Source organism: Electrophorus electricus, chromosome 13 (genome assembly GCF_041902795.1).
Source record: "Electrophorus electricus isolate QZ-2024a chromosome 13, ASM4190279v1, whole genome shotgun sequence".
NCBI lineage: Eukaryota > Metazoa > Chordata > Actinopteri > Gymnotiformes > Gymnotidae > Electrophorus > Electrophorus electricus.
Genome location: NC_137509.1, coordinates 13,670,707 through 13,695,597, shown reverse-complemented (window position 1 = coordinate 13,695,597; position 24,891 = coordinate 13,670,707). Strand labels below are relative to the sequence as shown.

The 24,891-nt window shown below is 42.0% G+C and overlaps 2 protein-coding genes across 12 annotated transcripts in view; both read right to left on the bottom strand.

The window, feature by feature from the left end:
- The window catches only part of dock11 (dedicator of cytokinesis 11), a 51,031-nt gene extending 36,490 nt beyond the window's left edge, over positions 1-14,541 (bottom strand). For 4 of the 10 annotated variants that reach the window (XM_081694451.1, XM_081694454.1, XM_081694453.1 and 1 more), the window contains exons 1-12: positions 14,267-14,539; positions 10,884-11,000; positions 10,415-10,507; positions 10,169-10,251; positions 9,737-9,797; positions 8,465-8,560; positions 8,012-8,146; positions 7,315-7,489; positions 4,337-4,416; positions 4,070-4,153; positions 3,813-3,953; positions 2,579-2,803 (exon numbers count right to left, since the gene is read on the bottom strand). In XM_081694451.1, coding sequence (XP_081550577.1) covers positions 2,579-2,803; positions 3,813-3,953; positions 4,070-4,153; positions 4,337-4,416; positions 7,315-7,489; positions 8,012-8,146; positions 8,465-8,560; positions 9,737-9,797; positions 10,169-10,251; positions 10,415-10,507; positions 10,884-11,000; positions 14,267-14,368 — 1,392 coding nt within the window. In that variant the 5' untranslated portion in view covers positions 14,369-14,539. Of the gene's footprint in view, positions 1-2,578; positions 2,804-3,812; positions 3,954-4,069; positions 4,154-4,336; positions 4,417-7,314; positions 7,490-8,011; positions 8,147-8,464; positions 8,561-9,736; positions 9,798-10,168; positions 10,252-10,414; positions 10,508-10,883; positions 11,001-14,266 lie in introns of all 10 variants that reach the window. The other 6 variants (XM_081694452.1, XM_035536657.2, XM_035536664.2 and 3 more) reach the window with 3 other exon arrangements.
- Positions 14,542-15,127: 586 nt separating this feature from the next.
- Positions 15,128-23,352, bottom strand: ntn4 (netrin 4). Of its 2 annotated transcripts, none has more exons than XM_027021801.3 (10): positions 22,772-23,352; positions 22,054-22,529; positions 21,386-21,655; positions 19,937-20,063; positions 19,600-19,785; positions 17,200-17,389; positions 17,018-17,085; positions 16,802-16,870; positions 16,266-16,439; positions 15,128-16,144 (listed from the first exon to the last, which is right to left on the bottom strand). In XM_027021801.3, exons 1-10 carry the CDS (start codon positions 22,839-22,841, stop codon positions 16,008-16,010), a joined length of 1,767 nt encoding a protein of 588 aa, XP_026877602.3. In that variant the 5' UTR covers positions 22,842-23,352; the 3' UTR covers positions 15,128-16,007. The 2 variants fall into 2 exon arrangements, with proteins under 2 accessions (XP_026877602.3, XP_081551185.1); XM_081695059.1 differs by having other exon boundaries at positions 17,200-17,371.
- Positions 23,353-24,891: the final 1,539 nt, after the last annotated feature.

Here is a 24,891-nt window from a genome sequence, read left to right as displayed (position 1 = left end):
TATCAAGCTCTCTAAGGTACCAATGAGAACTTTGGAAGAGCCTACAACCCAAGTCTCCATACCCCAGACATTGAGCTGACTTTGGTGAATGTCACATCTGAAGGGGATCCATTTCCTTCCAAAAAGGTTTTGAATCATTGTAGACACTAACTGGCCTGTGGAAACTGGCTGCAAAAATGGGTTCCCATTTCAGAGACCTTTGGATGTTCCTCTGTTCAAGGAGAAATTTTTGCTATTACTCATTATTACATAAATATTTTCCGATAGGAATACTAAGCATCATCATGCTAATTGTATCCATTTTATAAAGTTATATCAACAAACCTGAGCTAGAACTGAACTCTTTTCCAAGACAGTAAACTAAGTAGTGTGGTTGTAATGGGGTGACTCAGCCTGAGTTCGATTCAAAAATCCATCCCTGTATACAGGAGCTCAGTGTACACTGAGTGAGCCACCAACCAGTGTGAGAACCCAAGTGCAGCTAGTGAACTTGAAAACCCAAAGAAACAAACTCAAAACACCAGGCCCAGCTAACACTAGCTGCAACTGGGTAACCATTTTAGGAATTTCCCCAATTAGAAAACCAAAAGACCCAATGCAGGGTTTGACCCAATGCTCTCTGGGTTGTTGGGTTAAAGTAGGCTGACATGCTTGAAAAGGAAGAGGAAAAGGGAAACTAAAACTGCTCAAAAATGGGCTTTCCAAGCCAAGTACGCAGATGGCTAAAGAAAGAGACAAGGCTGCAAAGATGTCAGACGAACCACCAAAGGTTGGGAGGGAGCACTCTGGGAAAGGGTTGATGGAAACTCAAAGTTTTAGAGAAACTAGAGAAGGGGTGCGAGACAAAAAGAACATATAAGAGAGTTCTGGAGAGCTTAACTTAAATACCAGCCTTGTCTTTTGACACATCACCGAACAAAGACTGAGCACCAGGGAGCCTGTGCTGTTCTTAAGTACGCAGGAGGACAGGTGTGGCTAATTATGCTGGCATGACCCTGTGCCTCCAACTGGTGGCTGAAGGAAGCATAGCAGATGGTCCTGACTTGGGCTGAGCAGTGGTACTGCTACATTTTCTAAAAATGTGGGAATTTGAAGTTTCTCCATGAGCTGCCATTTGAGTACCCTAACTCCTCCTCTACGCCTAAACCCTCTGTCTCACTCTCTCTCCATCTCTGTGTCTCTTTCTTTCTCTCTCTCTCTCTCTCTTTGTCTGTCTGTCTGTCTGTATCTGTGCCCCTCCCTCTCTCTCTCTCTCTCTCTCTCTCTCTCTCTCTCTCTCTCTCTCTCTCTCTCTCTCTCTCTCTCTCTCTCTCTCGCTCTCGCTCTCTCTCGCTCTCTCAATAATTAAATCCCAGCAGCGGGTCCATCTTGTCTATGTTTTGTTGTGTTAGATTCTGGCTCATGTCGGTTCCAGTAAACCACGTCAGTTTGGCAGGGGGAGCAGAAGGTTGTCAGGGCACTGCCGATGATTCATTGTGCTGCAGTGACACTGCTGAATAGTGCAAGCTGCTTCCGTCCTGACCTAACGCTACCTACAGCAACCCTGGCCTTGGAATGGTCCACACACTACAATCCAATTAGCAAAAAAAAACAAACAACCATAAAAGTGGAGTGCTAGGAATTTGGCTCAGATGAATGCAAAATCAACATGCTAACTGCACTAGCATCTTCCTGAACTAATGCAGCACAGAAATGGTTTCTCTGATCTGAATGGAGCATTAAGAGCACTATGGTCTTTAGGCTTACCTACTGTATCTTGCATAAATATTTTGTTACTAAATAATCCAGTGATTGATCTATATGGTGCCGGCACTGAGTCTGCCATAATGTTGGTGTCGTACAGAGATATCTAGGGTTACAGCATGGAGGAGCAGTATTCCACACCCATACAAACTTCCCTTTCTGTATAAGAGCAGCAGTTCTGCGGGTTCTAACAAAGATCAGGTTCTCTTTCTGGGACAGAGTTGCCAGATTGCTTAAACTTTCCGTGTCAGTGAGGCAGTGATACATACATGACTGTGAGCTGAAATGTTCTGTTTGGTTTTATTGTACTATTATATAGCTCTTTTTGATGAAAATCTACAAATTGGAAATGCAAAAAAAATTTATCCTAAGTGACGTATCAGAAAACCTTAACTAATGACCATTTACTAGTTATTTGTGATTCTCAGAGGCTATGGAGGAGAGGAAATCAGTTTCTTGTGGGTTACCGTACGAGTCTCTGTCCTTGCCACAAGGACATACATTGTTACCCAAGACTTTATGTCCACATTTAAGCTACACTGTTTTCCTGCATTCTCCAAACAATCCGCCATCTGGATTGTGACTGCACATTTATAGCCATTACAGGACTGAACAGATACACTATACAAAACAGCAACACAAGAACAATGTCAATGGAACCTGGTGTTGATTTCAGGCCTATCATTATAAAAACAGCCTATCCAGGCCAGCTACCATCACATATTAAAATACATATAATCGACATCATTACTGTTCTCAGGTTATTTTAAACCTCTCGTGTGACAACCCCTGGGCCCATCTAAAATGCTCCAGTTCCAAGTGGGTTCACTCTTACCTGGGTTGGAAAGCACAGAAGGGACTCTGGCACCCTCTGGATAATGGGCAAGCCACTACCTTGGGCTGCCTCAATTGCCTCGCCTGCCTCTGTGGGCATCTGAGGAGAGGCGTCATTCAGCATGTCCCTCACGTATGGCTGGTTCAGGTCCACGTGGAAGTCTCCTGAGATCTTGCAGCCTTTGGCTGCGTCAAACAACGCCAGACTGATAAAGAAAGGTTCCACCTGCAGGCAGGGGACAGGTGAGAATTTGCACAAAGTGATGGTCATCAAGGTAAAGACACACACATGGTTTAGCCTAACGTGCCTGTAAACAGTATGTCTGTGCCCACTGCAACACATGTAGGGAGAAGCTGTTTCTCTTAGCTGAGAGTGACCAAGTACCCTAGTGGATGCGCACACTAACATAAGTTTACACCGAGGAATCATGGTTACACTATGATGCAAAGCAAAATAATGTCAAACAAAAAACAACCCTTATTTTCTGATTTTTGTGTTTTTGTTTTGATAAACATGTGAGAGGAAAAATATGGTCAGGCTTAAAACGACTCGATCAGTTTATAAAATGATCTGACGCTAGAAACATTCTGATTAGGACTACGTTTCCATGTTGTGCTGCCTGACGCTAAAAACACAAGCAGCCTATGGCTTGTGAGTCTCTCTCATTTTTTCTGAGTGTTGCTAAGCGTCTCATGTTTACTGCCAAGAGCAGTGCCACAGTCTTTCCAACCACACTAATGGCCATCTGCATTCTGCCCCAAAAACCATTGAGGCTGCTCCCCTAAGGCAAGTGTGCTCATCACTGTGGTTTATAGTCTTCTCCCTGCACAGCTGAGCACAGACCAAGGTGCCCTAACTCATCGTGGGCCTAGATTACTTATCTAGTGCCCTCATTTATCCACACTCAGGGTTTGGGATGAGTTGCACGAGAAAGGTCTGGAGAAAGATTTAAAGCATTACAACTGGACAAAGCCTGAAGTTGCATGTTGGCAGCTGCATTATGGAAAAGTGGCAATTCAACATTTCTCACTGAGCTGTCTTGTACTAGTTTTGATGGTTGAAGTGGCTCATCAACTTTAACCAAAATATAAGTGCAAGTATCCCATCAAACCGATGATTCAAGCAAGTTTGTCACAGCCTATATCTATGATAAATAATTTCTTATAGACTAATATAACCAGCACAGTGAGACTAACAATTTAGCGCTAAGATGTTGGGGTTCAAGGTCACCTACGTTAGTCAGAACTCCATCATTTTTCTCACTGACACAGCCCTGTAGGCTGAAGGTCAGATCGTGGCATGTGACCATGATGCGGCGGCCAAAACGTTCTTCAAACGGCTTCACGTCCGGTTCTATGCCTGAAAAGTCAAGTCTCTGGAGAGGGAAAAAAAAGGAAAAAAAGAAACGTTAACTAGACCTGGACACAGGAAAAGCGCAAGACAGAAGCAGACACACTGGTTAAGCTTTAAAAAAGACTCTTGGCCACCGACTTGAGTCTCAGGATCCAGAGAAAGGATCTTCTGGCGACATTCATTCCTGTTGATTTTATTGAGTTGATCTGTTTCTCTGGCATACTGAAGATGTGGAGAAGACAGAGAAAGAGAGAGAGAGAGAGAGAGAGAGAGAGAGGGAGAAGGAGAGAGAAATTAGAATTGCCAAAAGTTCTAAATAGAGCTCTCAGCTCTATTGCAAAGTCAGCATGCGCATTATTACATGAAAATACTACATGACACTACTGAATTTGTCATTTAATGTACCTTCATAATCTCTGGATGGAGACTGCGACCAAAACCTTCTATGGCACTTTCTGATTTGCCCTGACTGCTTGGGTCTTCATCTGAGTAAAGGAGACATGCATGAAATGAGAGCCAGGTAATGACAGTGATATCTGAAAATTTCACACACACACACACACACACACACAAAATGTGTGCGTGTTTGGAAATTGTCCCATTTAAAGAAACTACATCCTTTTTACTGTCATGTGATGCAATGTAGCATGTGCCATTTGATTATTTTTTCCCAGCTAAAAACTCAAGGAGGTTGCCGTCAACGAGGCTGTAAGCAAACTAATGTAGATTGGGTGAGCCAATGAAAATACACATTACCCTCACTTCATCTCACCCTCCCGAACTTTGTGTGTGCATCATACATATGAAACACAAGTGGTCAAGGAAAAGATCACTCAACCACTGGCAAACATATAGGTGGGTCAGCTTGTTGCTGTAGATATATGGCTTAAATGAAATGTTACCCAAGTTGCGCACTGTTCTGCTGGCCACAAAAACAACTTAAGATGTAACAAAAACAATGTAAACTAGCAGGGAAAACAACATAAAAATACTGAGGTGTAGTTTGGCATTACACCAATTATGGCATTACTAATAACTGTCAAGGGTTGCAGTGTGCATTTCGGAACATGACACGGTCCAACGTCTTCTGTTCTGTAAACTTCTTCCCTCGAATGAAACAGAGGATTTGAAGGTCTGCTGGTAGTAACATCCCCAGCCCCTATGGAAAATCGGAATGCCCTTCAACATAGCAGCAGGGATTCCCTGGAGACCAAGTGGAAAGGAGACGTGTGGGAGTGGCTTTCTTTTCCAGAATTGGAACTGAGAGTTAAGCTCTTGGGAAGTGAGTAAGTCCAGCTAATATCACTCACTCACATGTGGAAAGTGTTACTTGGGCTGCAGCTGACTTCACTGTTAGGGCTCAGGGAACAGCTGACTTCACTGTTAGGGCTAAGGGAACAGCTGACTTCACTGTTAGGGATCTTTGGCCAATGCAAAACAGCTGGTCACTATTGACAGAGCGTAGGAGGTGCAAACATCCCCAAAAAGACAAGGAAGATAACATGGACAAATCACATCTGGAAACAGGCTGAAATCACTGTGGCTGCATTTACACAGATTTTAAACCATAACCACTACACTATACTATGCCATATATAGTCGTTACTATACTGAGTATATATGGACAAACAGTGTTACAACATTAAATTGGTTACATATAATTTTAAATCAGGCTCGTGGAACAGCAGATATTTTGTATCTGCTCAGCAGGCCAGGGCAGAGGGACAAGTTTGGCTCTAATAAAAGACAACATCTAGGCAGGCAAAAAGAAAAAAAAAATGCAAACATATGGACACAAACACACACGTTGCTTTACATAGATTGTACAATGGCTCTGTGCAATAGCACAGAGTACTATGTATGACACACAGGAACTTTTCAGGGTAAACAACTTCCTCTGAGAGAAAGAGTTATGAAAGAAGGAAGCTGAGAGCTACAGTAGGCTGATCACGTGTGATTTTATCTTTAAACCTTCCTCAGGCACACTGGCCTCCATGTGAGATATGTGTGGGTAATTGTACAGGAATGGAGTTGGATCAGATTAACAGCTGTTGGTTACTGATATAAGATAGAGGCCAGTGTGGTTTTCTTAATGGTGTGAGATGTAATGATTTGAAGAAGGAATAACCATTTTCTCATGACGACATTAAACCTGAATTGCTTGAATAAATTAAATAAAACTAATTCCACTGTTAGGGAAATAGGTACTGGTTACTCCTGCGTTGTATAGCTCAGTAGCACTTATTAAATATAATATAGCAGTGGTGTGCAGGGCAGGTACCCCTGCATAGTTGTTAGTCATACCTCTCATAGTTCATCTCACAGAAGCTATATGCATGACTTTTCCTCCATTCATAGATGGAGTTAGCCAACCTTGTTGAAATATTGTGAGGTTTTCACTGAAGGGTATACTTTAAAAAGGTTTCTGAGTTAGATGTACCACAATGTCTGTCACCTGTACTTGCCATTCCAAGTTAGTTGACTAAGGCGGCATGTACATAGACGGTTTTATTAATAATGTTGTTGCCCCCTTTTCAGAACTCTGAGTAGAGCCAGGCTGTTATAGGCCAGCCCCTGTAGTGAAAATCATAAATTTCATTGGTCATATTTGTTGTCATTTTGCTAATTACAGAATCCTTTAAAGAAGCATGTTTAGCATATATACTTTAATGCCAATTACCACCAAAATGTAGCAAACAATATTTATGAATGTGATTATTTATTATTTTTACATTTCTTTCTATAAATGGCAGTTCCCATGAAATTAAGAATCAAATTGCTTTGTAGTCCTCAAATGAGCTAGTTAATTCTCCATAGAGTGGGTGCCCCATATGGAGGTGGCAATGTTTTAAAATTGAGTTAGTACAGAATCTCTAAAACCTCCAGGCCACTAGGTGTCAATATAATGGGTGTTTCATAATGTGATGAACAAGCCTTGGGAAAAATGACTTATTGTGCCTTTAAATCATCACCAGGAGCACGTAGGCACATATATGGAAATGGGCCTCTGCCATATTAATGAACAGTTTTGATTAGTACCACTCTTGAATACAAATACATCATATAGTACCTAAGAATATAAAGTAGCCTTTATAAATAGGCTAACTTTTTTTTTTCCTTTTATGAAATATGTTTACATTATCTTTCTGTCCAAGTTGAGATACCCCTTCTCTTAAGGGTTAGAAAGGCCTGACTGCACTAATATATTAAATTGACTATAATATGGTAGGGATGGAAATATTCCACTGTGACAGCAGTGGTACAGTGCTTGTGTGAGGTTTTGAGGTTTCCCTTACATACTTCTGAATGGCTTGCAAGGCGTGTGTGTGCGTGTGCGTGTGTGTGAGAGAGAAAGAAAAAGAAAAATGAGTGATGAAGCACACCTAAAGTGCAGTCTGCATTCTCAGCTCCATTCCTGCGCTCCTCCGAGGCAACCTGCAGGGCCAGCTTCAAGGTGCTCACCCAGTCCTCCATGTCTGCCTCGCTGTCAGCCACCAGGTAGTGGCTGTAGCGCTCCTGCATCTTCAGCTCGAAGCCGTTGCGCCGTATCTTAGGGCACTGCGGGAGAGGAGCGCCCGCTTTACAGCTGCCTGGGACAGGCTCGGAAACAACGGCCCATGTCCAGGAACTCACTTCGTTACTTAGTACCTGTGCCAACTGGCTTGGGTCAGGAAATTAAACAGAACCTAGACAAATCTTATCCGCAATCTCGGAGCCAAATTCACTTCATTACTGTGAGGGATTGATACTGTCCAAAGCGATAGTGAAATGCAACCCTGTTTAATGAGAAAGGTATGAAATGATACTGCGCTTTGTGAACTACCCCTTCAACCAGCCTCTGTGATGGCAGTATGATATCACGGCACAGTGTTTCTGGGCAAAAAAAAAAAAGTTTCCCTTAGTGCTTTGTGGTGACTATGAATCCTGACCATATCCATAATCAATCATAGATCCCCATAGATCAAGCCCTACGGCTTACCCAGCTGTTAACCTAAGCATAGCCTTTGCCACAGAGTATAGAGCACTCAGCCCAAGAGCCAGCAAGGACTCTCATCAGTAAACTGCACTAATAGCACATACCTGAACCACATCAATGCAGGAGTCTAAGTAGATGGAGCCTTTGGTCTCTTTGCAGTTCTTCTCGTCCTTGTAAAAGTTGAGAATGTAGGACCCATCGGGGAGCTGAGAGAGGTAGAAATACCTCCGCTTGAACACCTACAAATCACACAACACTGATTCAGAAAATAAGAAGCACATTTGAATGAACGTTTCTGAAGTGCGGGAAAGCACACTAAAGCAAGTAGATAGGTCACCTGCTGATGTGCTGGTTTCTGAGCACAAGGTTCAAGGTTATATGGTGAATTATGAGAAATGTGTGTCAGAGCTATAAATATGTGCATGGAGAGTACAAATTTCAACAGTATTGCAGAGATCTAAAAAATGTCATATTAATGGATGCCACTTTAAGCAGAAGGGCATATAGCATTTTAAGCAGAAGGATTTCTGTACCAAATGTCATTAGTGCTTAGTCACCTTCATTGATACAGAAAGGCTGCTGTTGATATTGGCTTTCTGGAGCCAACCTTGTTTCATCACACCTCCTTTCTGAGAGCACAGAGACGAAGTATCCTGTTCAACACACACACAGAGGCACTTACACTCAGTTCATGCCGTTTCATGTGGGCCACCATTTTGTTCCAGAGATATGGGCTGATGTGGCCATCTCCTCATTTACAAGCACTTCACACAAATGAGCCAGCCATTGGAATTAATGCTGACTCAAGCCTCTTACTGACACACACAAACACACACACACACACACACACACACACACACACACACACACACACACACACACACAAACATGCACTTGCAAGTTCAGCAAAACCTGTGTGGTTGTTGCACTGTGAACTTGTAAACTGTGTCAGAAAAGAATAGCTTTTCAGTTCCAGGCAAAACTGTGTAGACTAATAAGCATACCTTACACAATTCATAATTACAGGTTACTGAGCGATGACATTAGTAAGCATTTATGCTTTTTATTTAGTTTTAAAACTAATGATGCGTAATCCTAACCAAGCAGTTGGCTTGCATTGTCAGTAATAATCTTTCTGTGTGTGTGTGTGTGTGTGTGTGTGTGTGTGTGTATTGCGTACACATGCTCTATAATCTAATTGAAGTGGCCTGGCGTCCTCCGTGAATGTGCCTTTCTGTAACTCTCTGCTGTAATAAAATTGTCCGAGAGCACTCCCTCGCCCTCCACTTCCCTCCCTCATTCATTCATTCTCTCTCTCTCTCTCTCTCTCTCTCGCGCGCACTCTCTCTCGGTTCCTCAGAGATTAAGGGATCCATCAGCAGGGCTCTTTCCTTCCTCTTGTCTTCTGACCACTCTGCGCATTTTATTTGCCATCACTGATTAAATGTAACAGACAGAAATGGGATCGCACTAATGTCCACTAAATGTCCAAACTAGAATGGTGCTGATGGCTGGGAACAAAGAACATGGAGAAAAGCAACACTTTCCCCTTCTAATCGCATCTAATTTTGTCCAGTTTGGCCATACATTTCAAATGAAGCTATTTATAGGCGTGTAAGCTTGGGTTTCACTTAATGGAGCTCTGTACTGGCTACTGGGTCTTCTACACATGTGACTGAGTTGGCCTTCTGGCAATGCTGCCCTTGAAAGATCAAGACAGACAGTGGGTAGGCACTAAGGTACTCTGCACCGCTCCAAGCAAGCACGGCGTGACTGTGGCATGTAGCGTGGGAGATGGTGTCTGCAGCCCACCCCACGAGTGCTCTTACCTCCTCTTCCTCATCAATCTCAAACACGTGGGATGGGAGTTTCTCCCCCTTCATCCCTTTGCTGGAAGAGAACAGAGAGCAGCGTAGTCACAGAGCACTGTGAAGACTAGAGTTCACTGACTGTTCAACTTCACTGCAGCAAAAATGTTTAAATGAGCTCAGGAGTTTAATTACAAACGTTGACCTGAGCTTATATTCAGTGACCCTTATTAATCGGCTATGATATACAGTAGGATCACTCGGTCTTGAGATCATAGCTGGGATGTTTTTACATTTTAAATCACATTTCTTGTGACTATATCTTTGCTATTAATGCCCAGAAAATGTGCTTTTATTACGAGGCTGCTCATCTAGAAAACCCTGAAGAACAATCATCTTAAAATGAAGATGACATCAACATCAAGAAACATCTGGAATGAGAGAAAACCCTACCAGGGCAGAGTGCGGAAACAGCCTGAGTAGGCCTCATAATTGTAGTTGATCACACGCCAGTCGGTGTTATACATCTTGATGCACTGCAAAACAGCAACGACGTTCAGTTACGGCACGGCCGCACCAGATGTACTCACGGACCCATGAGCGGTGCAGTGACGTGACACAGTTGCCTCAATTCCCACTCCATGAACACTGTCCTGGTCATGCAAAGGTCCAGTCTCTGGGCAGTGCTCTGTAACGTACCTCCTTGGCGAACAGACTCTTCGCTTCTTTCTCAGCGTTTTGAGGCACTGACGGGACCGTGGTTCTCCTCTGTCTAGCAGTCTGGGATTCCTGCTTGTGAGAAGTCAAGCAGCAATGTTAATATGGACTACATCTAGGACTTACCGCTTCCACAGGAAAATTCGTGTATGGTTGTCCCAATCCTGTGTCCTAGTCTGTGAGCCATCTCAGTGCAGCAAAGCTTGTTTTGTTTTTACATGTAGCTAAAGTGCATGCAGGCCTATTTCTCGGCCAAACAGCCTAGACAATGGCAATTATGTTAACTGTCCTTGGCCTCTAGATGGAAATTTGAACTGGGATTCATCTTACTATGCGATCAGCTAGTGTTTAATCAGTATGGTAGAGTTACATCTGCGCTGCCACTGTTTTCTCACACACGTACAGTGAGCTGCACTGTAAGATAATTGAGACAGTTTTTCACTGGACTCACTGAGACGTCATCAGCAGGCCAGAGCAGCAGGTCTCTCTGAGGATCACTGTGGATCTGGGCCTTCCTCTGGAACACCACATTCTCATAGTCCAGTGGCTCAATGATCTTTGTTTGTTCCTGCATGTGCACAGACAGACATAAGAGAATGTATACATATTCATTATTATTAACTACTCACTTCTGCTATATGCTGAATTGTATTACATTGTCCTGTAGTAGTGCTGTGTACTATGGCAATAAAATCTGTCTGGCTGTCTGAATCAAGCAAAACAGTGGACCCTACCAGTGTCCTACAGTGGACCCTACCAGTGTCCTACAGTGGACCCTACCAGTGTCCTACAGTGGACCCTACCAGTGTCCTACAGTGGACCCTACCAGTTTCAGCTCCTGCCTTTCAGGCCCTAAATGTGGCTTCCTGAACATCCCTTGTCCCAGTCAGGTATGTGATAAGAGGTTGCAACAACAAAGGCCACCTGGAAAAATGTGAGCCTTGTCCCAAATGCAGAAAAAGGAACAAAAATCAATTCTGCAGCAAAATATAATACAATCGTATTTAATTTAATTCAATTCAAAAGCTTCTATATGAAAGCAAAGGAAAGTGGCCTGTGCATTTGCCTGAAGTTTTGAAGACCACAGTATGACATTTACTAAGTAAATGAAATTAATGTGACTTGGTAAATTATATTCATTCAACAACAGAGGTAGTTGTACAACTACCATACTCCTCAATGAGAAGAATCTCCAGAATCTTCAGCCATTTTAACACACTATATTAATCTAACATCTGTATTTATCAATAATCAAGCTTACAACAAGTGATTTTAATAATCAGATTTAGTAACCAACCTGCCAATCACATTTTCTATTACTCTATTAATCTAAAAGCCCATCATATCTCTAATACTAAGTCAAATTTATATATATATTTATATATATATATATATATATATATATATATATATATATATTTATTTATTTATTTTTTTTAGATTTTGTGTTTTGATACGGGCTTGCAATATTGTTTTGAACCTAGTGTTTCCCAATTAATAATATACCCAAAGAAATTGCTATTCTGACTACTGTAGTTAGATGTGTAGTTCAACACATCAGTTGTTGAGCCCCATTAGATGGAATGCATCAGCAGAAACATTGCCAGTTACCAAAAGTGCTGCTCATTAAATGAGCCACTTAAGAATTTCTTTTATCTTTGAACACACTGACCAAGGCTTACAAATCACTGGTATGTCTAATAATGTGTTGTGAACATGTACTGAAGCCTGTTAATGACATTAAATCTCAATTAACAGGAGGAATCAGTGTCAACTACTCTCAATTAATTTTGTCATAATCATAGAGCATGGATTTAACAAGATCAGTAGGACTTAATGCAAAACCATGTCAATTCACTGTCTATGCATGCTTATCTTCCAACATACTGCTACACTCAAGGTGGGAGAACAGACCCAAAGACAGCCAAGACAACACATACTTACTCTGATACCGGATATACACCCACGTCAGTATCTTTTAATACCCCCTCTCTCAAGCATGCACACGCGCGCTCACGCACGCACACACGCACACACACACACACAAGCTAAGCAGCTTCCTGTCATGTGTCACAAGCATGCGCAGAGGGGAGGCTAAAACCACAGCCAGTCTAACACTGCTTCCAACACTGGTCAAATTACAGGATCTCACTTGCTTCATGCCGCGTGCCCTAACTGCCTCAGTCTGCTCTGAACAGAGATGGCCTCTCCCTCTGAGACCGAAAGAGCAACTAGGCCCATAACAGCAGACTGTCAAAGCACATACTAAGGGGAAGAGAAACACTGGCTAATGGCAGACATCTCCATCTGTGCAAGGTGTTGAGTTAGCTGTGGTGAAGTGCCTTTACTTCCGTATCCAAAAAGTGCGCCCAGACTGTGAGCCAAAATATGCCAACCACTTAAATTCTGTGACAAATCTGTAGGAGGAAAGTGTGACATGCACAAACAGGTATGCCTCAAGAAAAAGGATAACTGCTTTCCCAGATGTTGGTCTTTTCATGAGAGCTACATTTGATACGTGTCAGGCCATTGTGTATAAAACACACTTGCCCAGCTGTGCTAAAGCATCATGGCATTTCAGTGAACCAAAAGGGTGTTTGTAAGTGTGAAGCCCTGCTTACCTTCACTTTAAATGAAATCTGTAGGCTTACATATGGAGTACAAACACGCAAGAACAAGGTAGACAGAGATAGTTTGTTGTCTTATTGAATTTGTGAACATTGCTTTAAATCAGATTTATTACAGAATATTAAAATACTTTAGATTATGTATATGCCTAAATTATGAAATGTTCAAAGTTTCCATTTAGGTACGATAGAACATGTGTGCCTTTTTCCGAAAATGTAAACTCAAATCTAAACATGGCCAAAACTTAAGCATGCAAGGCTGCAACACAGAAAAACAAAACAAACAAACAAACAAACAAAAAACAGTATAAATGCTGTAGTGAATCAAAGGGAGCACAGCCCTCGGGAATTGCGCAGGACCCGCGACCTGCACAGAGCACCGGTTGTTTCTCTGCGCCTTGACAACGATTCCCTACTGTTTGCCAGCAAATAGGACGCGACGGAGAATGAGTTCACAACTTCTTCAGCAGGCTGAAGCCACTGGCTGCAACCATTTCCTCAGTACTTTGCCTACAGCATCGTTAGCTAACGGATGTAATAGTACAAGCACTGATTAGATGCACCTCGTCTGCCTTAGGAGTGTTCATACAGCATTTATGCATAAGGAAACGTCATGCAATCCTTATCCAAGCAAATGGCTTTAAGTGGGGATGCTCAACTAGAGAGATGCCTCTGGCTTGAAAAGAGAGGAAAAGGAAGAAGCAAAAGTAAAGAAAAAACGCACAGTCAATTTCTTCCGCACACAAAGGAACCACTACAAATGGTCCATGTGGTCTTCACCTAGTGGAGGATTAAAACGACTAGCACCCAATTCCCTTAATCTTCGTGACGCTATACCACAATTCCATTACACGGAAATTAATCAAATAGGGCCGATGAGCAGAACTGTATACCAGATGCTGCCAAGAGGGTATTTTTCTAACGTTATGTTAACATAATCGCAGCATCAGTTAGCCGAATGCCGGGATGGTAAACGGGAAATTGTGGCTGAGCTAGTTTGCATGTGTCAAGAATGAGGCAAGCGCCGACAAAGATTAAATACAACAAATATTCTACACACACACATTTTTATATATATATATATATATATATATATATGAGATAATTAGCTAGGTATCGTTTATATGTTGGAGTATGCATGTACAAGCAGAGGGATTATACGAGATATTTTTAAGTTACAGCAAACGTGAACATTAAGGTCACTAACCACAGCAATAGACGTCCGTACAGCCTCCGATACGCTCTGCCTGAGCTCCGCCGCTGTTCCGGGTTTGCTCAGCCTTTTGGTAAATTTTCGCACTTCAGACATTTTTTTTTCTTCAGACACTTAACAATTCCATCAATTTCGAGCTGAATTCCGAGCCATGCCGCAAGCCCAGGTGCGATTCTGACAGATGTGGCGACCAGCGCGGCGTCGCGAAAGACACGAACCTTTTCACTCCACCTCTGACGTGAAGGTTGCCAGATTGAAGGATAAGGCGTCAGAGACATACACACGAGGAACGCTGTGAGTCTGCAGTTTAAGGTTTTAGTTGGGTCACCGAGTTTGCCCCGAGCATATCCTGAGATTACATACTCGTCAAATGTAAAACTGTTTAACCTAAACCTAACCTAACTTAAAATTATTTACCATTGGTTTAATAATATTGCAAAGCTAACAAAGATACAATATTTGGGGGATTGACGTTTTTTCGTAGGGTAGAGTGTAATTCACATTTTGACGTTGACATTTTTATACGTCAGTCTTGAAGTGACATCTTGTGGTATTGCTTGGTACGGCAAAAACGGCTTAAAAGATTTCAGCGTCAACTAGCTTCTGTCGTACCGAGAGGGCTGGGTGGGCTCTGAGCCGGCTTAGATCTTCAAGTCGCCTTGCGGGTTGCAGCGAGAGGCTCCTCACTTCACAAAGCATGGAAACCAGTACGTTAGTAGGCGGAGATTGCCCTGAGTTCGACAATAAGCTAGTTATTTAGAATATTTCAACTTATTGTCTTATTTTGTTTGTTTGGATATCAAATTTAGGCCTACGCAGAATTTATACACAACAAAGGCTATGGGGCGACAGAAAAATAATCGGGCCGCTTTTATTTTCCTCCAACACAGCTGCATTTCCCCATAGGGCGTTTGCAACTTTCATATATCCACAAACAGAAAGATAGAACCACATAGCAACAACAGCAGCAACATCAATAGCAATAATATTATCTTTGTTGTTGTTGTTATTATTAGTTTTATTTAACGCCTTTATCGGGTCCAAGGTCGCTTGCATCAAACATGTTTAACTTGTTTTTGAGCCAATTTACGTGGACAAGAAAAGTTTTTAAAATGTATCAACATTTGATTAGCACATTCGATGTAATTCGGCAAAGTTTAACATTGTGTTCACATTCGTGGTTAGCCATACTCCAAAATGGGAATCTGCTCTCAATCATATTATTTACACACACAGGTCCCTAAATAATATTATGGTACAATATGTAAAAGATATGGAAACAAACTTCCAGATGGATTAATTTATTTAGGAAAAAACAAAGCAAAACAATCTCTAAGTAATTTCATAAACATTGGTATTTAAGATTAAGGCAATGCTTTATCATTTACTACATTAAGCTTACTACATTAAGCCATGAAGCATTTTAGGTTTTAATTTTTTTTTTTCCAAAATATATTTTAATCTCGTCTTCATATGTACAAAATGCTTAATATATACAAGTGTTTAGCAAGAGATCTAAAATTTCATATGTATATTATGTACATAGTGCAGACATACATTCTGTACAACGGGATACTGGCGTTTTAATTTACTTTGCCTGGCTACTCTCATTCACACTTTTTTTCAAGGATTCTCTCACTCATTCACACACACACACACACACACACACACACACACACACACACACACACACTGTCTCTCAGACTCACTCACCCTCACATTCTCCCTCACACTCTCAGACGCATTTCGTTTTAAGGAGCTGAAGTACTCTGTGACTGAGGCTGGTTCTCCAGGGCTTCACTAAGCTCTTCATGTTGACCAGGAGCCGACCTCTCCTCACGTCCTCGTGCCCAGCCACAAGATACTCCACCCCTACAGCAAAGTAGGGCACAGATTCAGGCACAGATCCAGCAGACTGTTTGAATAATTCCATCTTCACACATCCCCATCTTCACACATCCCCCTGTGGCTGCGGGTGCATATTTAAGATCACCTGGGTACAGGACAGGGCAGGTGCAACCTCTGGAGGTCCACGACTCTGGATAAAGAGTGAGGTTTCCTTGCGTGAGCCTGAGGGCAGACCTGCTCCACAGGACCTTCAAAACCTTCACATCTACCTCCGCGTGAGAGCCCTTATCGTGTGCTGCTAGAACCCTCACCTTCAGAGCTACAGACACACACATTGGATTTAAGCACAAGCGAACAACAATGTTAATTATGTTTGCATGTCATAAAGAAAGGTTCAATTTAAGATTAATGCAGTTGGAGGCCATTACTGCATTAAATAACTTTGTCTTTGTCACAAGATTGAGTCATTCTGTATTGTAAATTCCTGAAATATCCAGAAACATCATAATCTCTAACCAAAAAAGGGAGATCTGAAGCCACACTTCCTCTCACTGAATCAGCAAAGACCAGCATATTTGCTGGTTTGGAAAATAACACACCAAGCATTATAACACAAACATAGGAAGTGTGTATGTCTGTCCTGCAATGAATGTGTGTCAGCCTGAAAGGTCTGGTACTAACCATACGAATATTTCATAGTGCAGAAGACTTTGCTGTTTCCAAGGGAATGTGGTTTACATACACACTTGTCTTCAAAGAAAAATAAAACAGCAATTATCACACTGAATTTCAGCTTATATTTGTTGCCAAGACAATGAAAATTCAGATATGACATTCAGCACATATTAAAACAAACAAAAAGTGTTATAAAAATAAGATGCCAGTCATATTCCTTACCTGGAAAGGTTAGCACAGAGAATAGTTCTTCCACTCGAAACAGGGTGTTGTTCTGGTAGGTATCTGACCTATACACAGACACAACAATTTTCTCCATGTTAAAAATGCATTATTAGGTTAACTGTCATACCCATACAAAAATATTGTATGTTGTTCATAAACACTGGCCAACAGATACTAACCTGGTCATACAGTCTCCAGTATGAGGATCACAACTGCCTGCACAGTTGCAGGGTGTACAGCCATAGTCACCGAAAGCCCAGTATCCCAGCATGCACTGGTCACAGTACGGGTCAGCCACACCCGGTTTGCAGAGACAGTGACCGTTAGTAGAGTTGCAGTTCACAGTGCCAACTGGGTGGCATAAACAAGCTACAGGTAAACAAGAGAAAAAATACATATACACAACACAGCATGTAGTGTGAGATATATTCTAGTAGTAGCTTTGTTGTTTATGTCCCAGCCAATGTTATGACCAAAAGGTGTAGTCATGTAAAAAATTGCTTTGTAGTGGAACTCTAAGAAAATGGAATTGTAGAAAAGAATGACTTAAAGAGGTAACAAATAAAAAGTAGAAGAACAAATTAAATTAAAGTATAAATGACATTAATTTGGAAAAATAAGTTATAAAGATGATAATGAAGGAATAAACAAATGAAAACAGAATTAAAGTGGAAAAGTGAAACTAAATATGTGTAATTTGAGCTGCAACTTAAAATTCCTCATAATCCTCCTTAGGGCCAGGACTTCCACAGCATAAAATCATAAGACAGGCACCTTGTTTGTCTGACTGATGGTACATTCGAAAGTTCACAAGTATCTTAAATAACAAGTTGCTGCATAACTTTGACACAGCTTTTCTGAAAGCAATAAAATAATAAAAAAATCTATGTTATACTGGTCACCATGCCTGACAACATATTGTCTTCCACATACATATCTGGTGATATTACTTTTAGACAATTCCAGTAAAATCTGTCCACTTTATTCTATTTAGGTACAGGTTGTGATCTACAATATCCAAATCTACAAATAAATGTATAAACTAACACATTGCTCTTGTTAGCAACTTTAAGGTTACTATTTTAGGTAGCACTGTTTCTGTACTATAATCTGCTCTAAAAAACTGCACTACAAAATATATCAACTAAAATTACTTTCTAAATGAAAAAATGTAAACATGAAAAAGTTAACTACATTAAAAGTATCCTCTCTTTTCCTTTCTGAAAACAGCCTAAAACTGCTTAACATCTCAGAATTTAGATTATGCGTTTTGAATAGTTGCTTGACTACAGCAGTTTTAAATGTGTATGGAAAAAAAGTCCAGATCCTTGTCAACAAGACTAAGAAAAGCATCTTTGGGAGAAAAAAAAAAGTGGGAACTGGATTCAGAATGTAACTGAAATTACTTATTTGCTAAAACCCTGAACACTATTTTAGGTAGGTCTATTTCATTTATTTACTAAAAACCCACACAGCATCTTGCCTGTAGGTGATGTTAGAATCTAGCTTGCTTCCCAGGGTTTCTATCACTAATGCCAGTAAAGATTTATTTATTTTTTTTATTACTAAACACTGCAAATTTCTTCCACTTCCACAGCCATTCTGGCCATACAAGAGCCAATCGGTCCTATGAATATAATCCTATGGTTATTTCCATTTTCAGTTATTAATTTAGGAAAATGCCCTTGATTGTATGCTGCTTTATTAGAGGCAAAGCAGTAACTAAGAGAAGACCAAGAGCAACACCATTCCATTATAAGCCTGGTCTTAACAATGCAGCATACAGTACAGGAAATGATTGTGTTCTTATAGTGCTGATTTTGGAGGAGTTTGTCAGTCTAATAGAACTTTTGTACTAAATTATATCAAAGCAAAGTGAGAGCCCAGGTTAGGACTTGGATACATATAGGCTCAAAACAGCTGTTTTTCCATTTGCAAAATACAACTCCAAATATATAAACACAAACAGAAAAAAACAGAGCTCTGTCCAGTTGAGAATGATGCTTTATGAAGTCAGGTACTGCATGAGGTGTGTCAATGTATGTGATGATTCATCTGTCTGCATACACACAACCATGCATATGCACACGCACACGCACACACACACAGGCCCAGCAGTGCTCTTGTTATTCTGCATGTCTCAGCTCGTTATAAGAGCCATCAGCATTCCGAGCTGGAAGTGTGTGTGTGTGTGTGTGTGTGTGTGTGTATGTGTGTCTCTAATGTATTTAGCAAAAAATGCACAGTTCCTGAACTTTGACACCATCCTGGCCAAACTTCATAAATAAATATTTAAACACATTCACCTGCACGCACACATGCTGCACTGGATGAGGTTTTGTTTTTTTTAAGGGAGATCAGAGGAGAACAAAAGAAGAAAAAAGCCAAAAAATGCTTACAGCTCCCAGCATCTGAGTGAGATATACTGACACATTCAGCATTCATCATCCAAAAGTACATTTTCATACAAAACACACCCTGACACACACCCTGACAGCCATATCGCTTTGAATCACATTAAAGTCAACAGCTTCTAAAGGTATGAAGGTGTGTGTTAGTGAGTTGTGGCTGTGTCCTACATGTGCAGGAGCTGGCGTCACTCTGTGGTCTTTGGGGATGTCTGTAGAAGCCCCTCTGGCAGCGCTGGCAGTGCTGACCCTCCGTGTGGTGCAGGCAGTGACACACACCCCCGCTACGCCGACCAGAGCGAAGCCACGCGCTCATGTCGAAATGGCAGCTCTCTGCGTGCCCGTTACACTTGCACTCTGCACGCACACACGCAGTAAGTGACCACAGCTGCATTGTGAATAAAGACGGCATCATTTAGTATCGTGCAGACAAAGAACAAGTTCTTTGGTGCAAAGAGAGGTGAATCACTGTTAAGCTACTGAAGGAGACAGACAGCATATAACTAACTAGAACACTGGTGAGCTTCCCCAGTTAGGCCGCTGGCTGGTTTCCAGGGTTGTTCATTAAAGAAAGGATGACATCTTTCACAGTGGTCACCTGCTGTATGATGCTGACACACACACTTGCCGTGCACCTGAAAAGCAGAGACGTAATACATCACATTAGCTTTAATTTAAGAGTTTTCTTTGGAAGAAGCCCTCACCTAACTGCAAAGAGCATATTAAGATATGCATGTTTAGAGATGAGACATGTCAAACATGAGTAAATTCCTTCCAGCAAGTCAAACAAGGTCAGGTCGCACTTAGCCATAACCAACAACTTTGGCTGTTTTCATACCCTACTCAGGCCAAAACTACTTACTCCACTACTTACACAGGCCTTTTCTTTCTCTCATCTTAGACATCCATTTCCCTGCTTCTAAACATTCTGCAAGTTCCCAAGGTGGTCCATCCAAGTAAGAAATACAAAACCATGATCAGATCACTCCATTCGACCATTCTACCTAGTAATGCTCTACGACTTCATCTTCCCTGTCCAAATCTAGCAGACTGTCTGTTGACTGGCACATAAAGTCATCTATGAACAAAGCAAACTGGGCCAGTGAGGGAAACAGGAAATTGAGAGTAAAGCAAGAGAGGGAGAGTAGCTGGGTTTTAAACAACTGGCATCTCAGTCACTTTCACATGGCTATAATCATCATCATCACATGGATGAAAATGTGATGCTCAAACTCCCTGCTCAATTAAACATGCGTGCGTGTGTGTGTGTGTGTGTGTTATGTCTGGACTGCTGGATCAAACAGGGTGACACTCCCTTGGCCAAAGTGTTTATATGTGTGCGTGTGTGTGTGTGTGTGTGTGTGTACGCACACCACTGATTGCAGTTGCTGCTGTCTGATTACAGACAGCTAAACAATGGGGGTAGTGGATTAGGAATAGTGGTGCACGGCAGAGTCATTTACGTTGTCCTCTGCGTCTCACCAGTCCTCCCCCGCTTCCTGTCTCCTGTCTCGGTATCTCTTCTCTGATCTAAGCCCTGCTATCAAGAGTTTGGGGTTACAGTAATGTTCCCAAAGAGAGGGGCACACTACAAATCAAAGCACTATACCACGTAGGTAATCTGTTTCTCACAATGCAATAGCAATGGCATGAGATGAACAGAAAGGGAAGCAGGCAGGCATATATAGTACCAGCACTTAGAGGAAGAGATTGGCAGGTTTATATCATGTGTAGCTTTTTACATAATAAACAATGCCATAAAACAGGTCAAGACATCATTACTTCCTATCAAACATCCAGCCAGGTCTTATATCTGTATTTCAGAGATTCAAACTGATAAATATCCCCCGTCAGTGAGTGACTAGACTCATTGAGATGTCTTGGGCAACAAAAAAAATTCCAAGTGCCCAACTCAGTCCACCTGCACACATACCAACATGTAATCTCCCCCACTCACCACACGATAACCGAGATGGGGCACGAGACTGTAGCTAGCGGCGGGCACACACTGATCCGCGTGGCCGTGGCAAAGGCAGGCTCCCTTCAGGATGAGGTCGTATATGGCGTAGGGCACTGAGACAAGGGCGGCACCGTGCTCCTTGAGCCCGCATGGGCACTGCTGCGCCTGCAGCAGGCGCACTCGCAAGTTAGTGATGCCGAGGCGGGTGTGAGCCTCAGAGCTGTAGGGTTCCAGGGTTTGCCAGGGTAAGAGAGCACGATATATGACCTGGAGATACAACACCCCCAACACAGACACATGAAATACATGTGAGGATACAGGATCCTCACACATAGCACATGAGGATATAGGATTCAGAATTTGTGCTGGGTGTGTAAGTATGTTTGTCTATATATATATATATATATATATATATATATATACACACACACACACACACACACATACATATATATATATATATATATATATATATATATATGTATATATGTGTGTGTGTGTGTGTATATATATATGTGTATATATATATATATATATGTATGTATATGTGTATGTGTGTGTATATATATATATATATATATATATATATATATATATATATATATACACACACACACACACGTGTGTGTGTGTGTGTGTGTGTGTTGGGGCGCACACACTGCCACCTCTCCGCCGCTGCAAGGCTGTGCTGAAGAGTACTTCTGTGTGCACTGGCGGCCGTCCTCCACCCCGAACATGCCGCTGCAATTGCGGGCGTACAGCTGCAGCCTGTTCCACGTGCGGCCGAAATCCCGCGAACGCTCGAGCTCCATGGCAGCAGGGCGGGCCGAGCGGAATATGATAATTAGGTGGGTGAAGTAGAACTCCTCTTCCAGGTCCAGCTGCAGAGCCTCCCTGACAATGCCTGGAGCTGACTGCCACCACGTTGGCGACCTGGTGAAGGGCGAGTCTGTCATAGATGTGGGCGGATGAGCTTTCTCCTCCACTGTGGCGTCGCACACCTCGCACCTCGCCGTGCAACTGCTGTCGTCATAGCTACAGGCATACTCGGGTGAAGAGGAGCCACACTGAGTTTCGGTGCGCAGGTTCCGGCCCACCGCCAGGTTACCCATACGAGGGTTACACACTCGATTTTCACAGCCTAAGGCACACAAACATACGGTATCACATCAGTGTCCGCACGTAGCAGTGGTGCATGTGTGGTAACACAACTAAGGCACAACAGCGACGAACATATCTTACGAATGTATACTCTTGCACATATCAGGATCAAATTCCCTTTCTTTGTGTCTATTTTTTTTCTGTCCTTGTTTTGATCGCACTTGCACCGCGCTGCAGCGTGCGGGAACACATTTCACGCGCTTGAGAGCGCAAAACACTGACCTGAACGCGCTAAGTGGGGACTACTGCAGACGACTGCAAAAAACAATATCCATCTATCCATTACTCTCATCGTCAAGCTCTCAAACCAAAGCAAAACTGTCTTCTTTTGAAAAGACTTGTCAAATTATCACTGGATGACCAAAATACGTTATCTTGTCAAAAATAATCAAAAGGGTCCGATATTGCGCCAGAGTGCCTCAAACGGCAAGTAGAAGCACGATTTCATTAGCGTGGGTCGGCCAGGTGCAAGAAGGTTGCAAAAGCGAGGTGATTTCCAGTTATAACGAAGAGAAATCATTCAACCAAAAAGGCACAGAAATCTCGCGCGACAACGCCATTTGTCTGCAGTCCTGAGCAAGCAACGCAAATTTTCTACTGCTGTCGTCCCATGTCACTTTCCTGTCAGTGAGGTCGCGTTCTCCTTTAGATGCGTCCCGTGGGGTTGCCCCAGTGTAGCTGTGCGCTGGAGTTGAAACCTTTGCAATATTTGTGAGTGATAGGACTGTAACTTTGGCTCCTCCCGGTCTCTGAATATTTTCTGCTCAGATTTAAAGGAGCGTTCTGCGCAAACTTGAGTTTGTGCAAGTATGTGTGCGCAAGCGCGCATCCTGCCTGTTAAAACATACGGGGGCATGACACCAGTGTAAATTATTGACAGGAACAGAATTAGGCTCCATTAACTGCAGCCCCGTGGTCTTCCAATTTAGTATCTTATCAGATAATATCAAGTGGTTACATTTCAAATGTTCTTCTGGGCAAGCCAGTGTTTGGTGTCGGTGTCAAAGGGTGGCAGAGCAGGTTGATAGAGTAGGCAGGAGGAAGGCAAGAAGCATGGAAAAGAGGCTGAAACAGGGGCCAAAACAAAAGACAGGGCATTCACTGAATATTTTCTGATTGATTGTCTGGAATGCGGCTTGGCAAAAGAGTTCCGCTCATAATCTCTTAGTGTGGATTTACAGACTGCCCCCAGCTTCATAAATGAATTCCTCATGAAAGGTTTTAAAAGTGTCCTGCGTTGTTAGGTCACAGGCCTACCTCCTTCACAAGTGAAGTTTTTAAACATGTATTTTATTTGCTTTTCCAGTCTACGTAGGATTTTATCTTAGATCAACGATTTTATTTTCTTTATCATGCCATATAGCCTAAACTAATTTTTTAGCTTCATGAGTGGGTGTCTTAGCCTTGAGTGACCCCTGCACTACTTATTTTAATGTTCCCCTTGCTCTCAGTTCACTTAACTCAACTCATCAGCTAGACTAAATTACAAGCTATTCATGTGCTTTAAAAGGGGCGCGTTAGAGCAGGTAAAAAACGTGCACTGGAACGCCATGCACAGAATTGGGAAATGTATATAGATTATTCACAAATGTACATGGATTATCTATTAGATTACATTTTCAATTCAGTCTGGTCTTGCACTATAAATTATCTCTTTTTTTTTTTGCTTGCTCCCAAATCTCCTACAATTTCTGAATGGCCAAGTGAAAGAAATCAGGTATCAGGTAACTTATTTGAGCAAACAAAGTGCATTTGAAAATATTTCTTACACATATTGTTTTCATCATCTTAGTTGGGTAGATATGTGGGAGCTTTCTGGGGGATCTACAAACACTGAGGCAGCTCTTCCTGGGGTAATCCCTATCAAGACCACTAGCGCTCCTATTTGTAGGGGAGTTCCACTTAATTTCTGTGGGGAAGATGACAATGATATGCTTCTGCCATTGATTTTGTTGTTGTTGCCCAGGTTGGGTGTACTGGTACAGACTATAGCCAAGCTTTGATCAAATCTCCCATATTCTTTACAAAGTTTAGAAAGCTTCAAATGAGAGTACATGGCTTTGATGATAAATTGTGATTCATGGGAGTGTAAGGGCCTGTATTTTTCAAGCATCAGAGATTACTCCTAGAAATCACGCTGATTATTTAACAGTAATGAAAGAGAATCCAACCTCAGGGTAGGGCATATGTTGATTTAAAGAGGCTAGTTTACTGCAGGAAAAACGTATTAAAATGAAATAACAGCACCACTCGTTGGCCTACGTGTGTAGCCATACAAGAAGCTAAAACGCAAGGCTATATGCTAAAATATCTGCCAATGTGCATATCATAATCACACATAT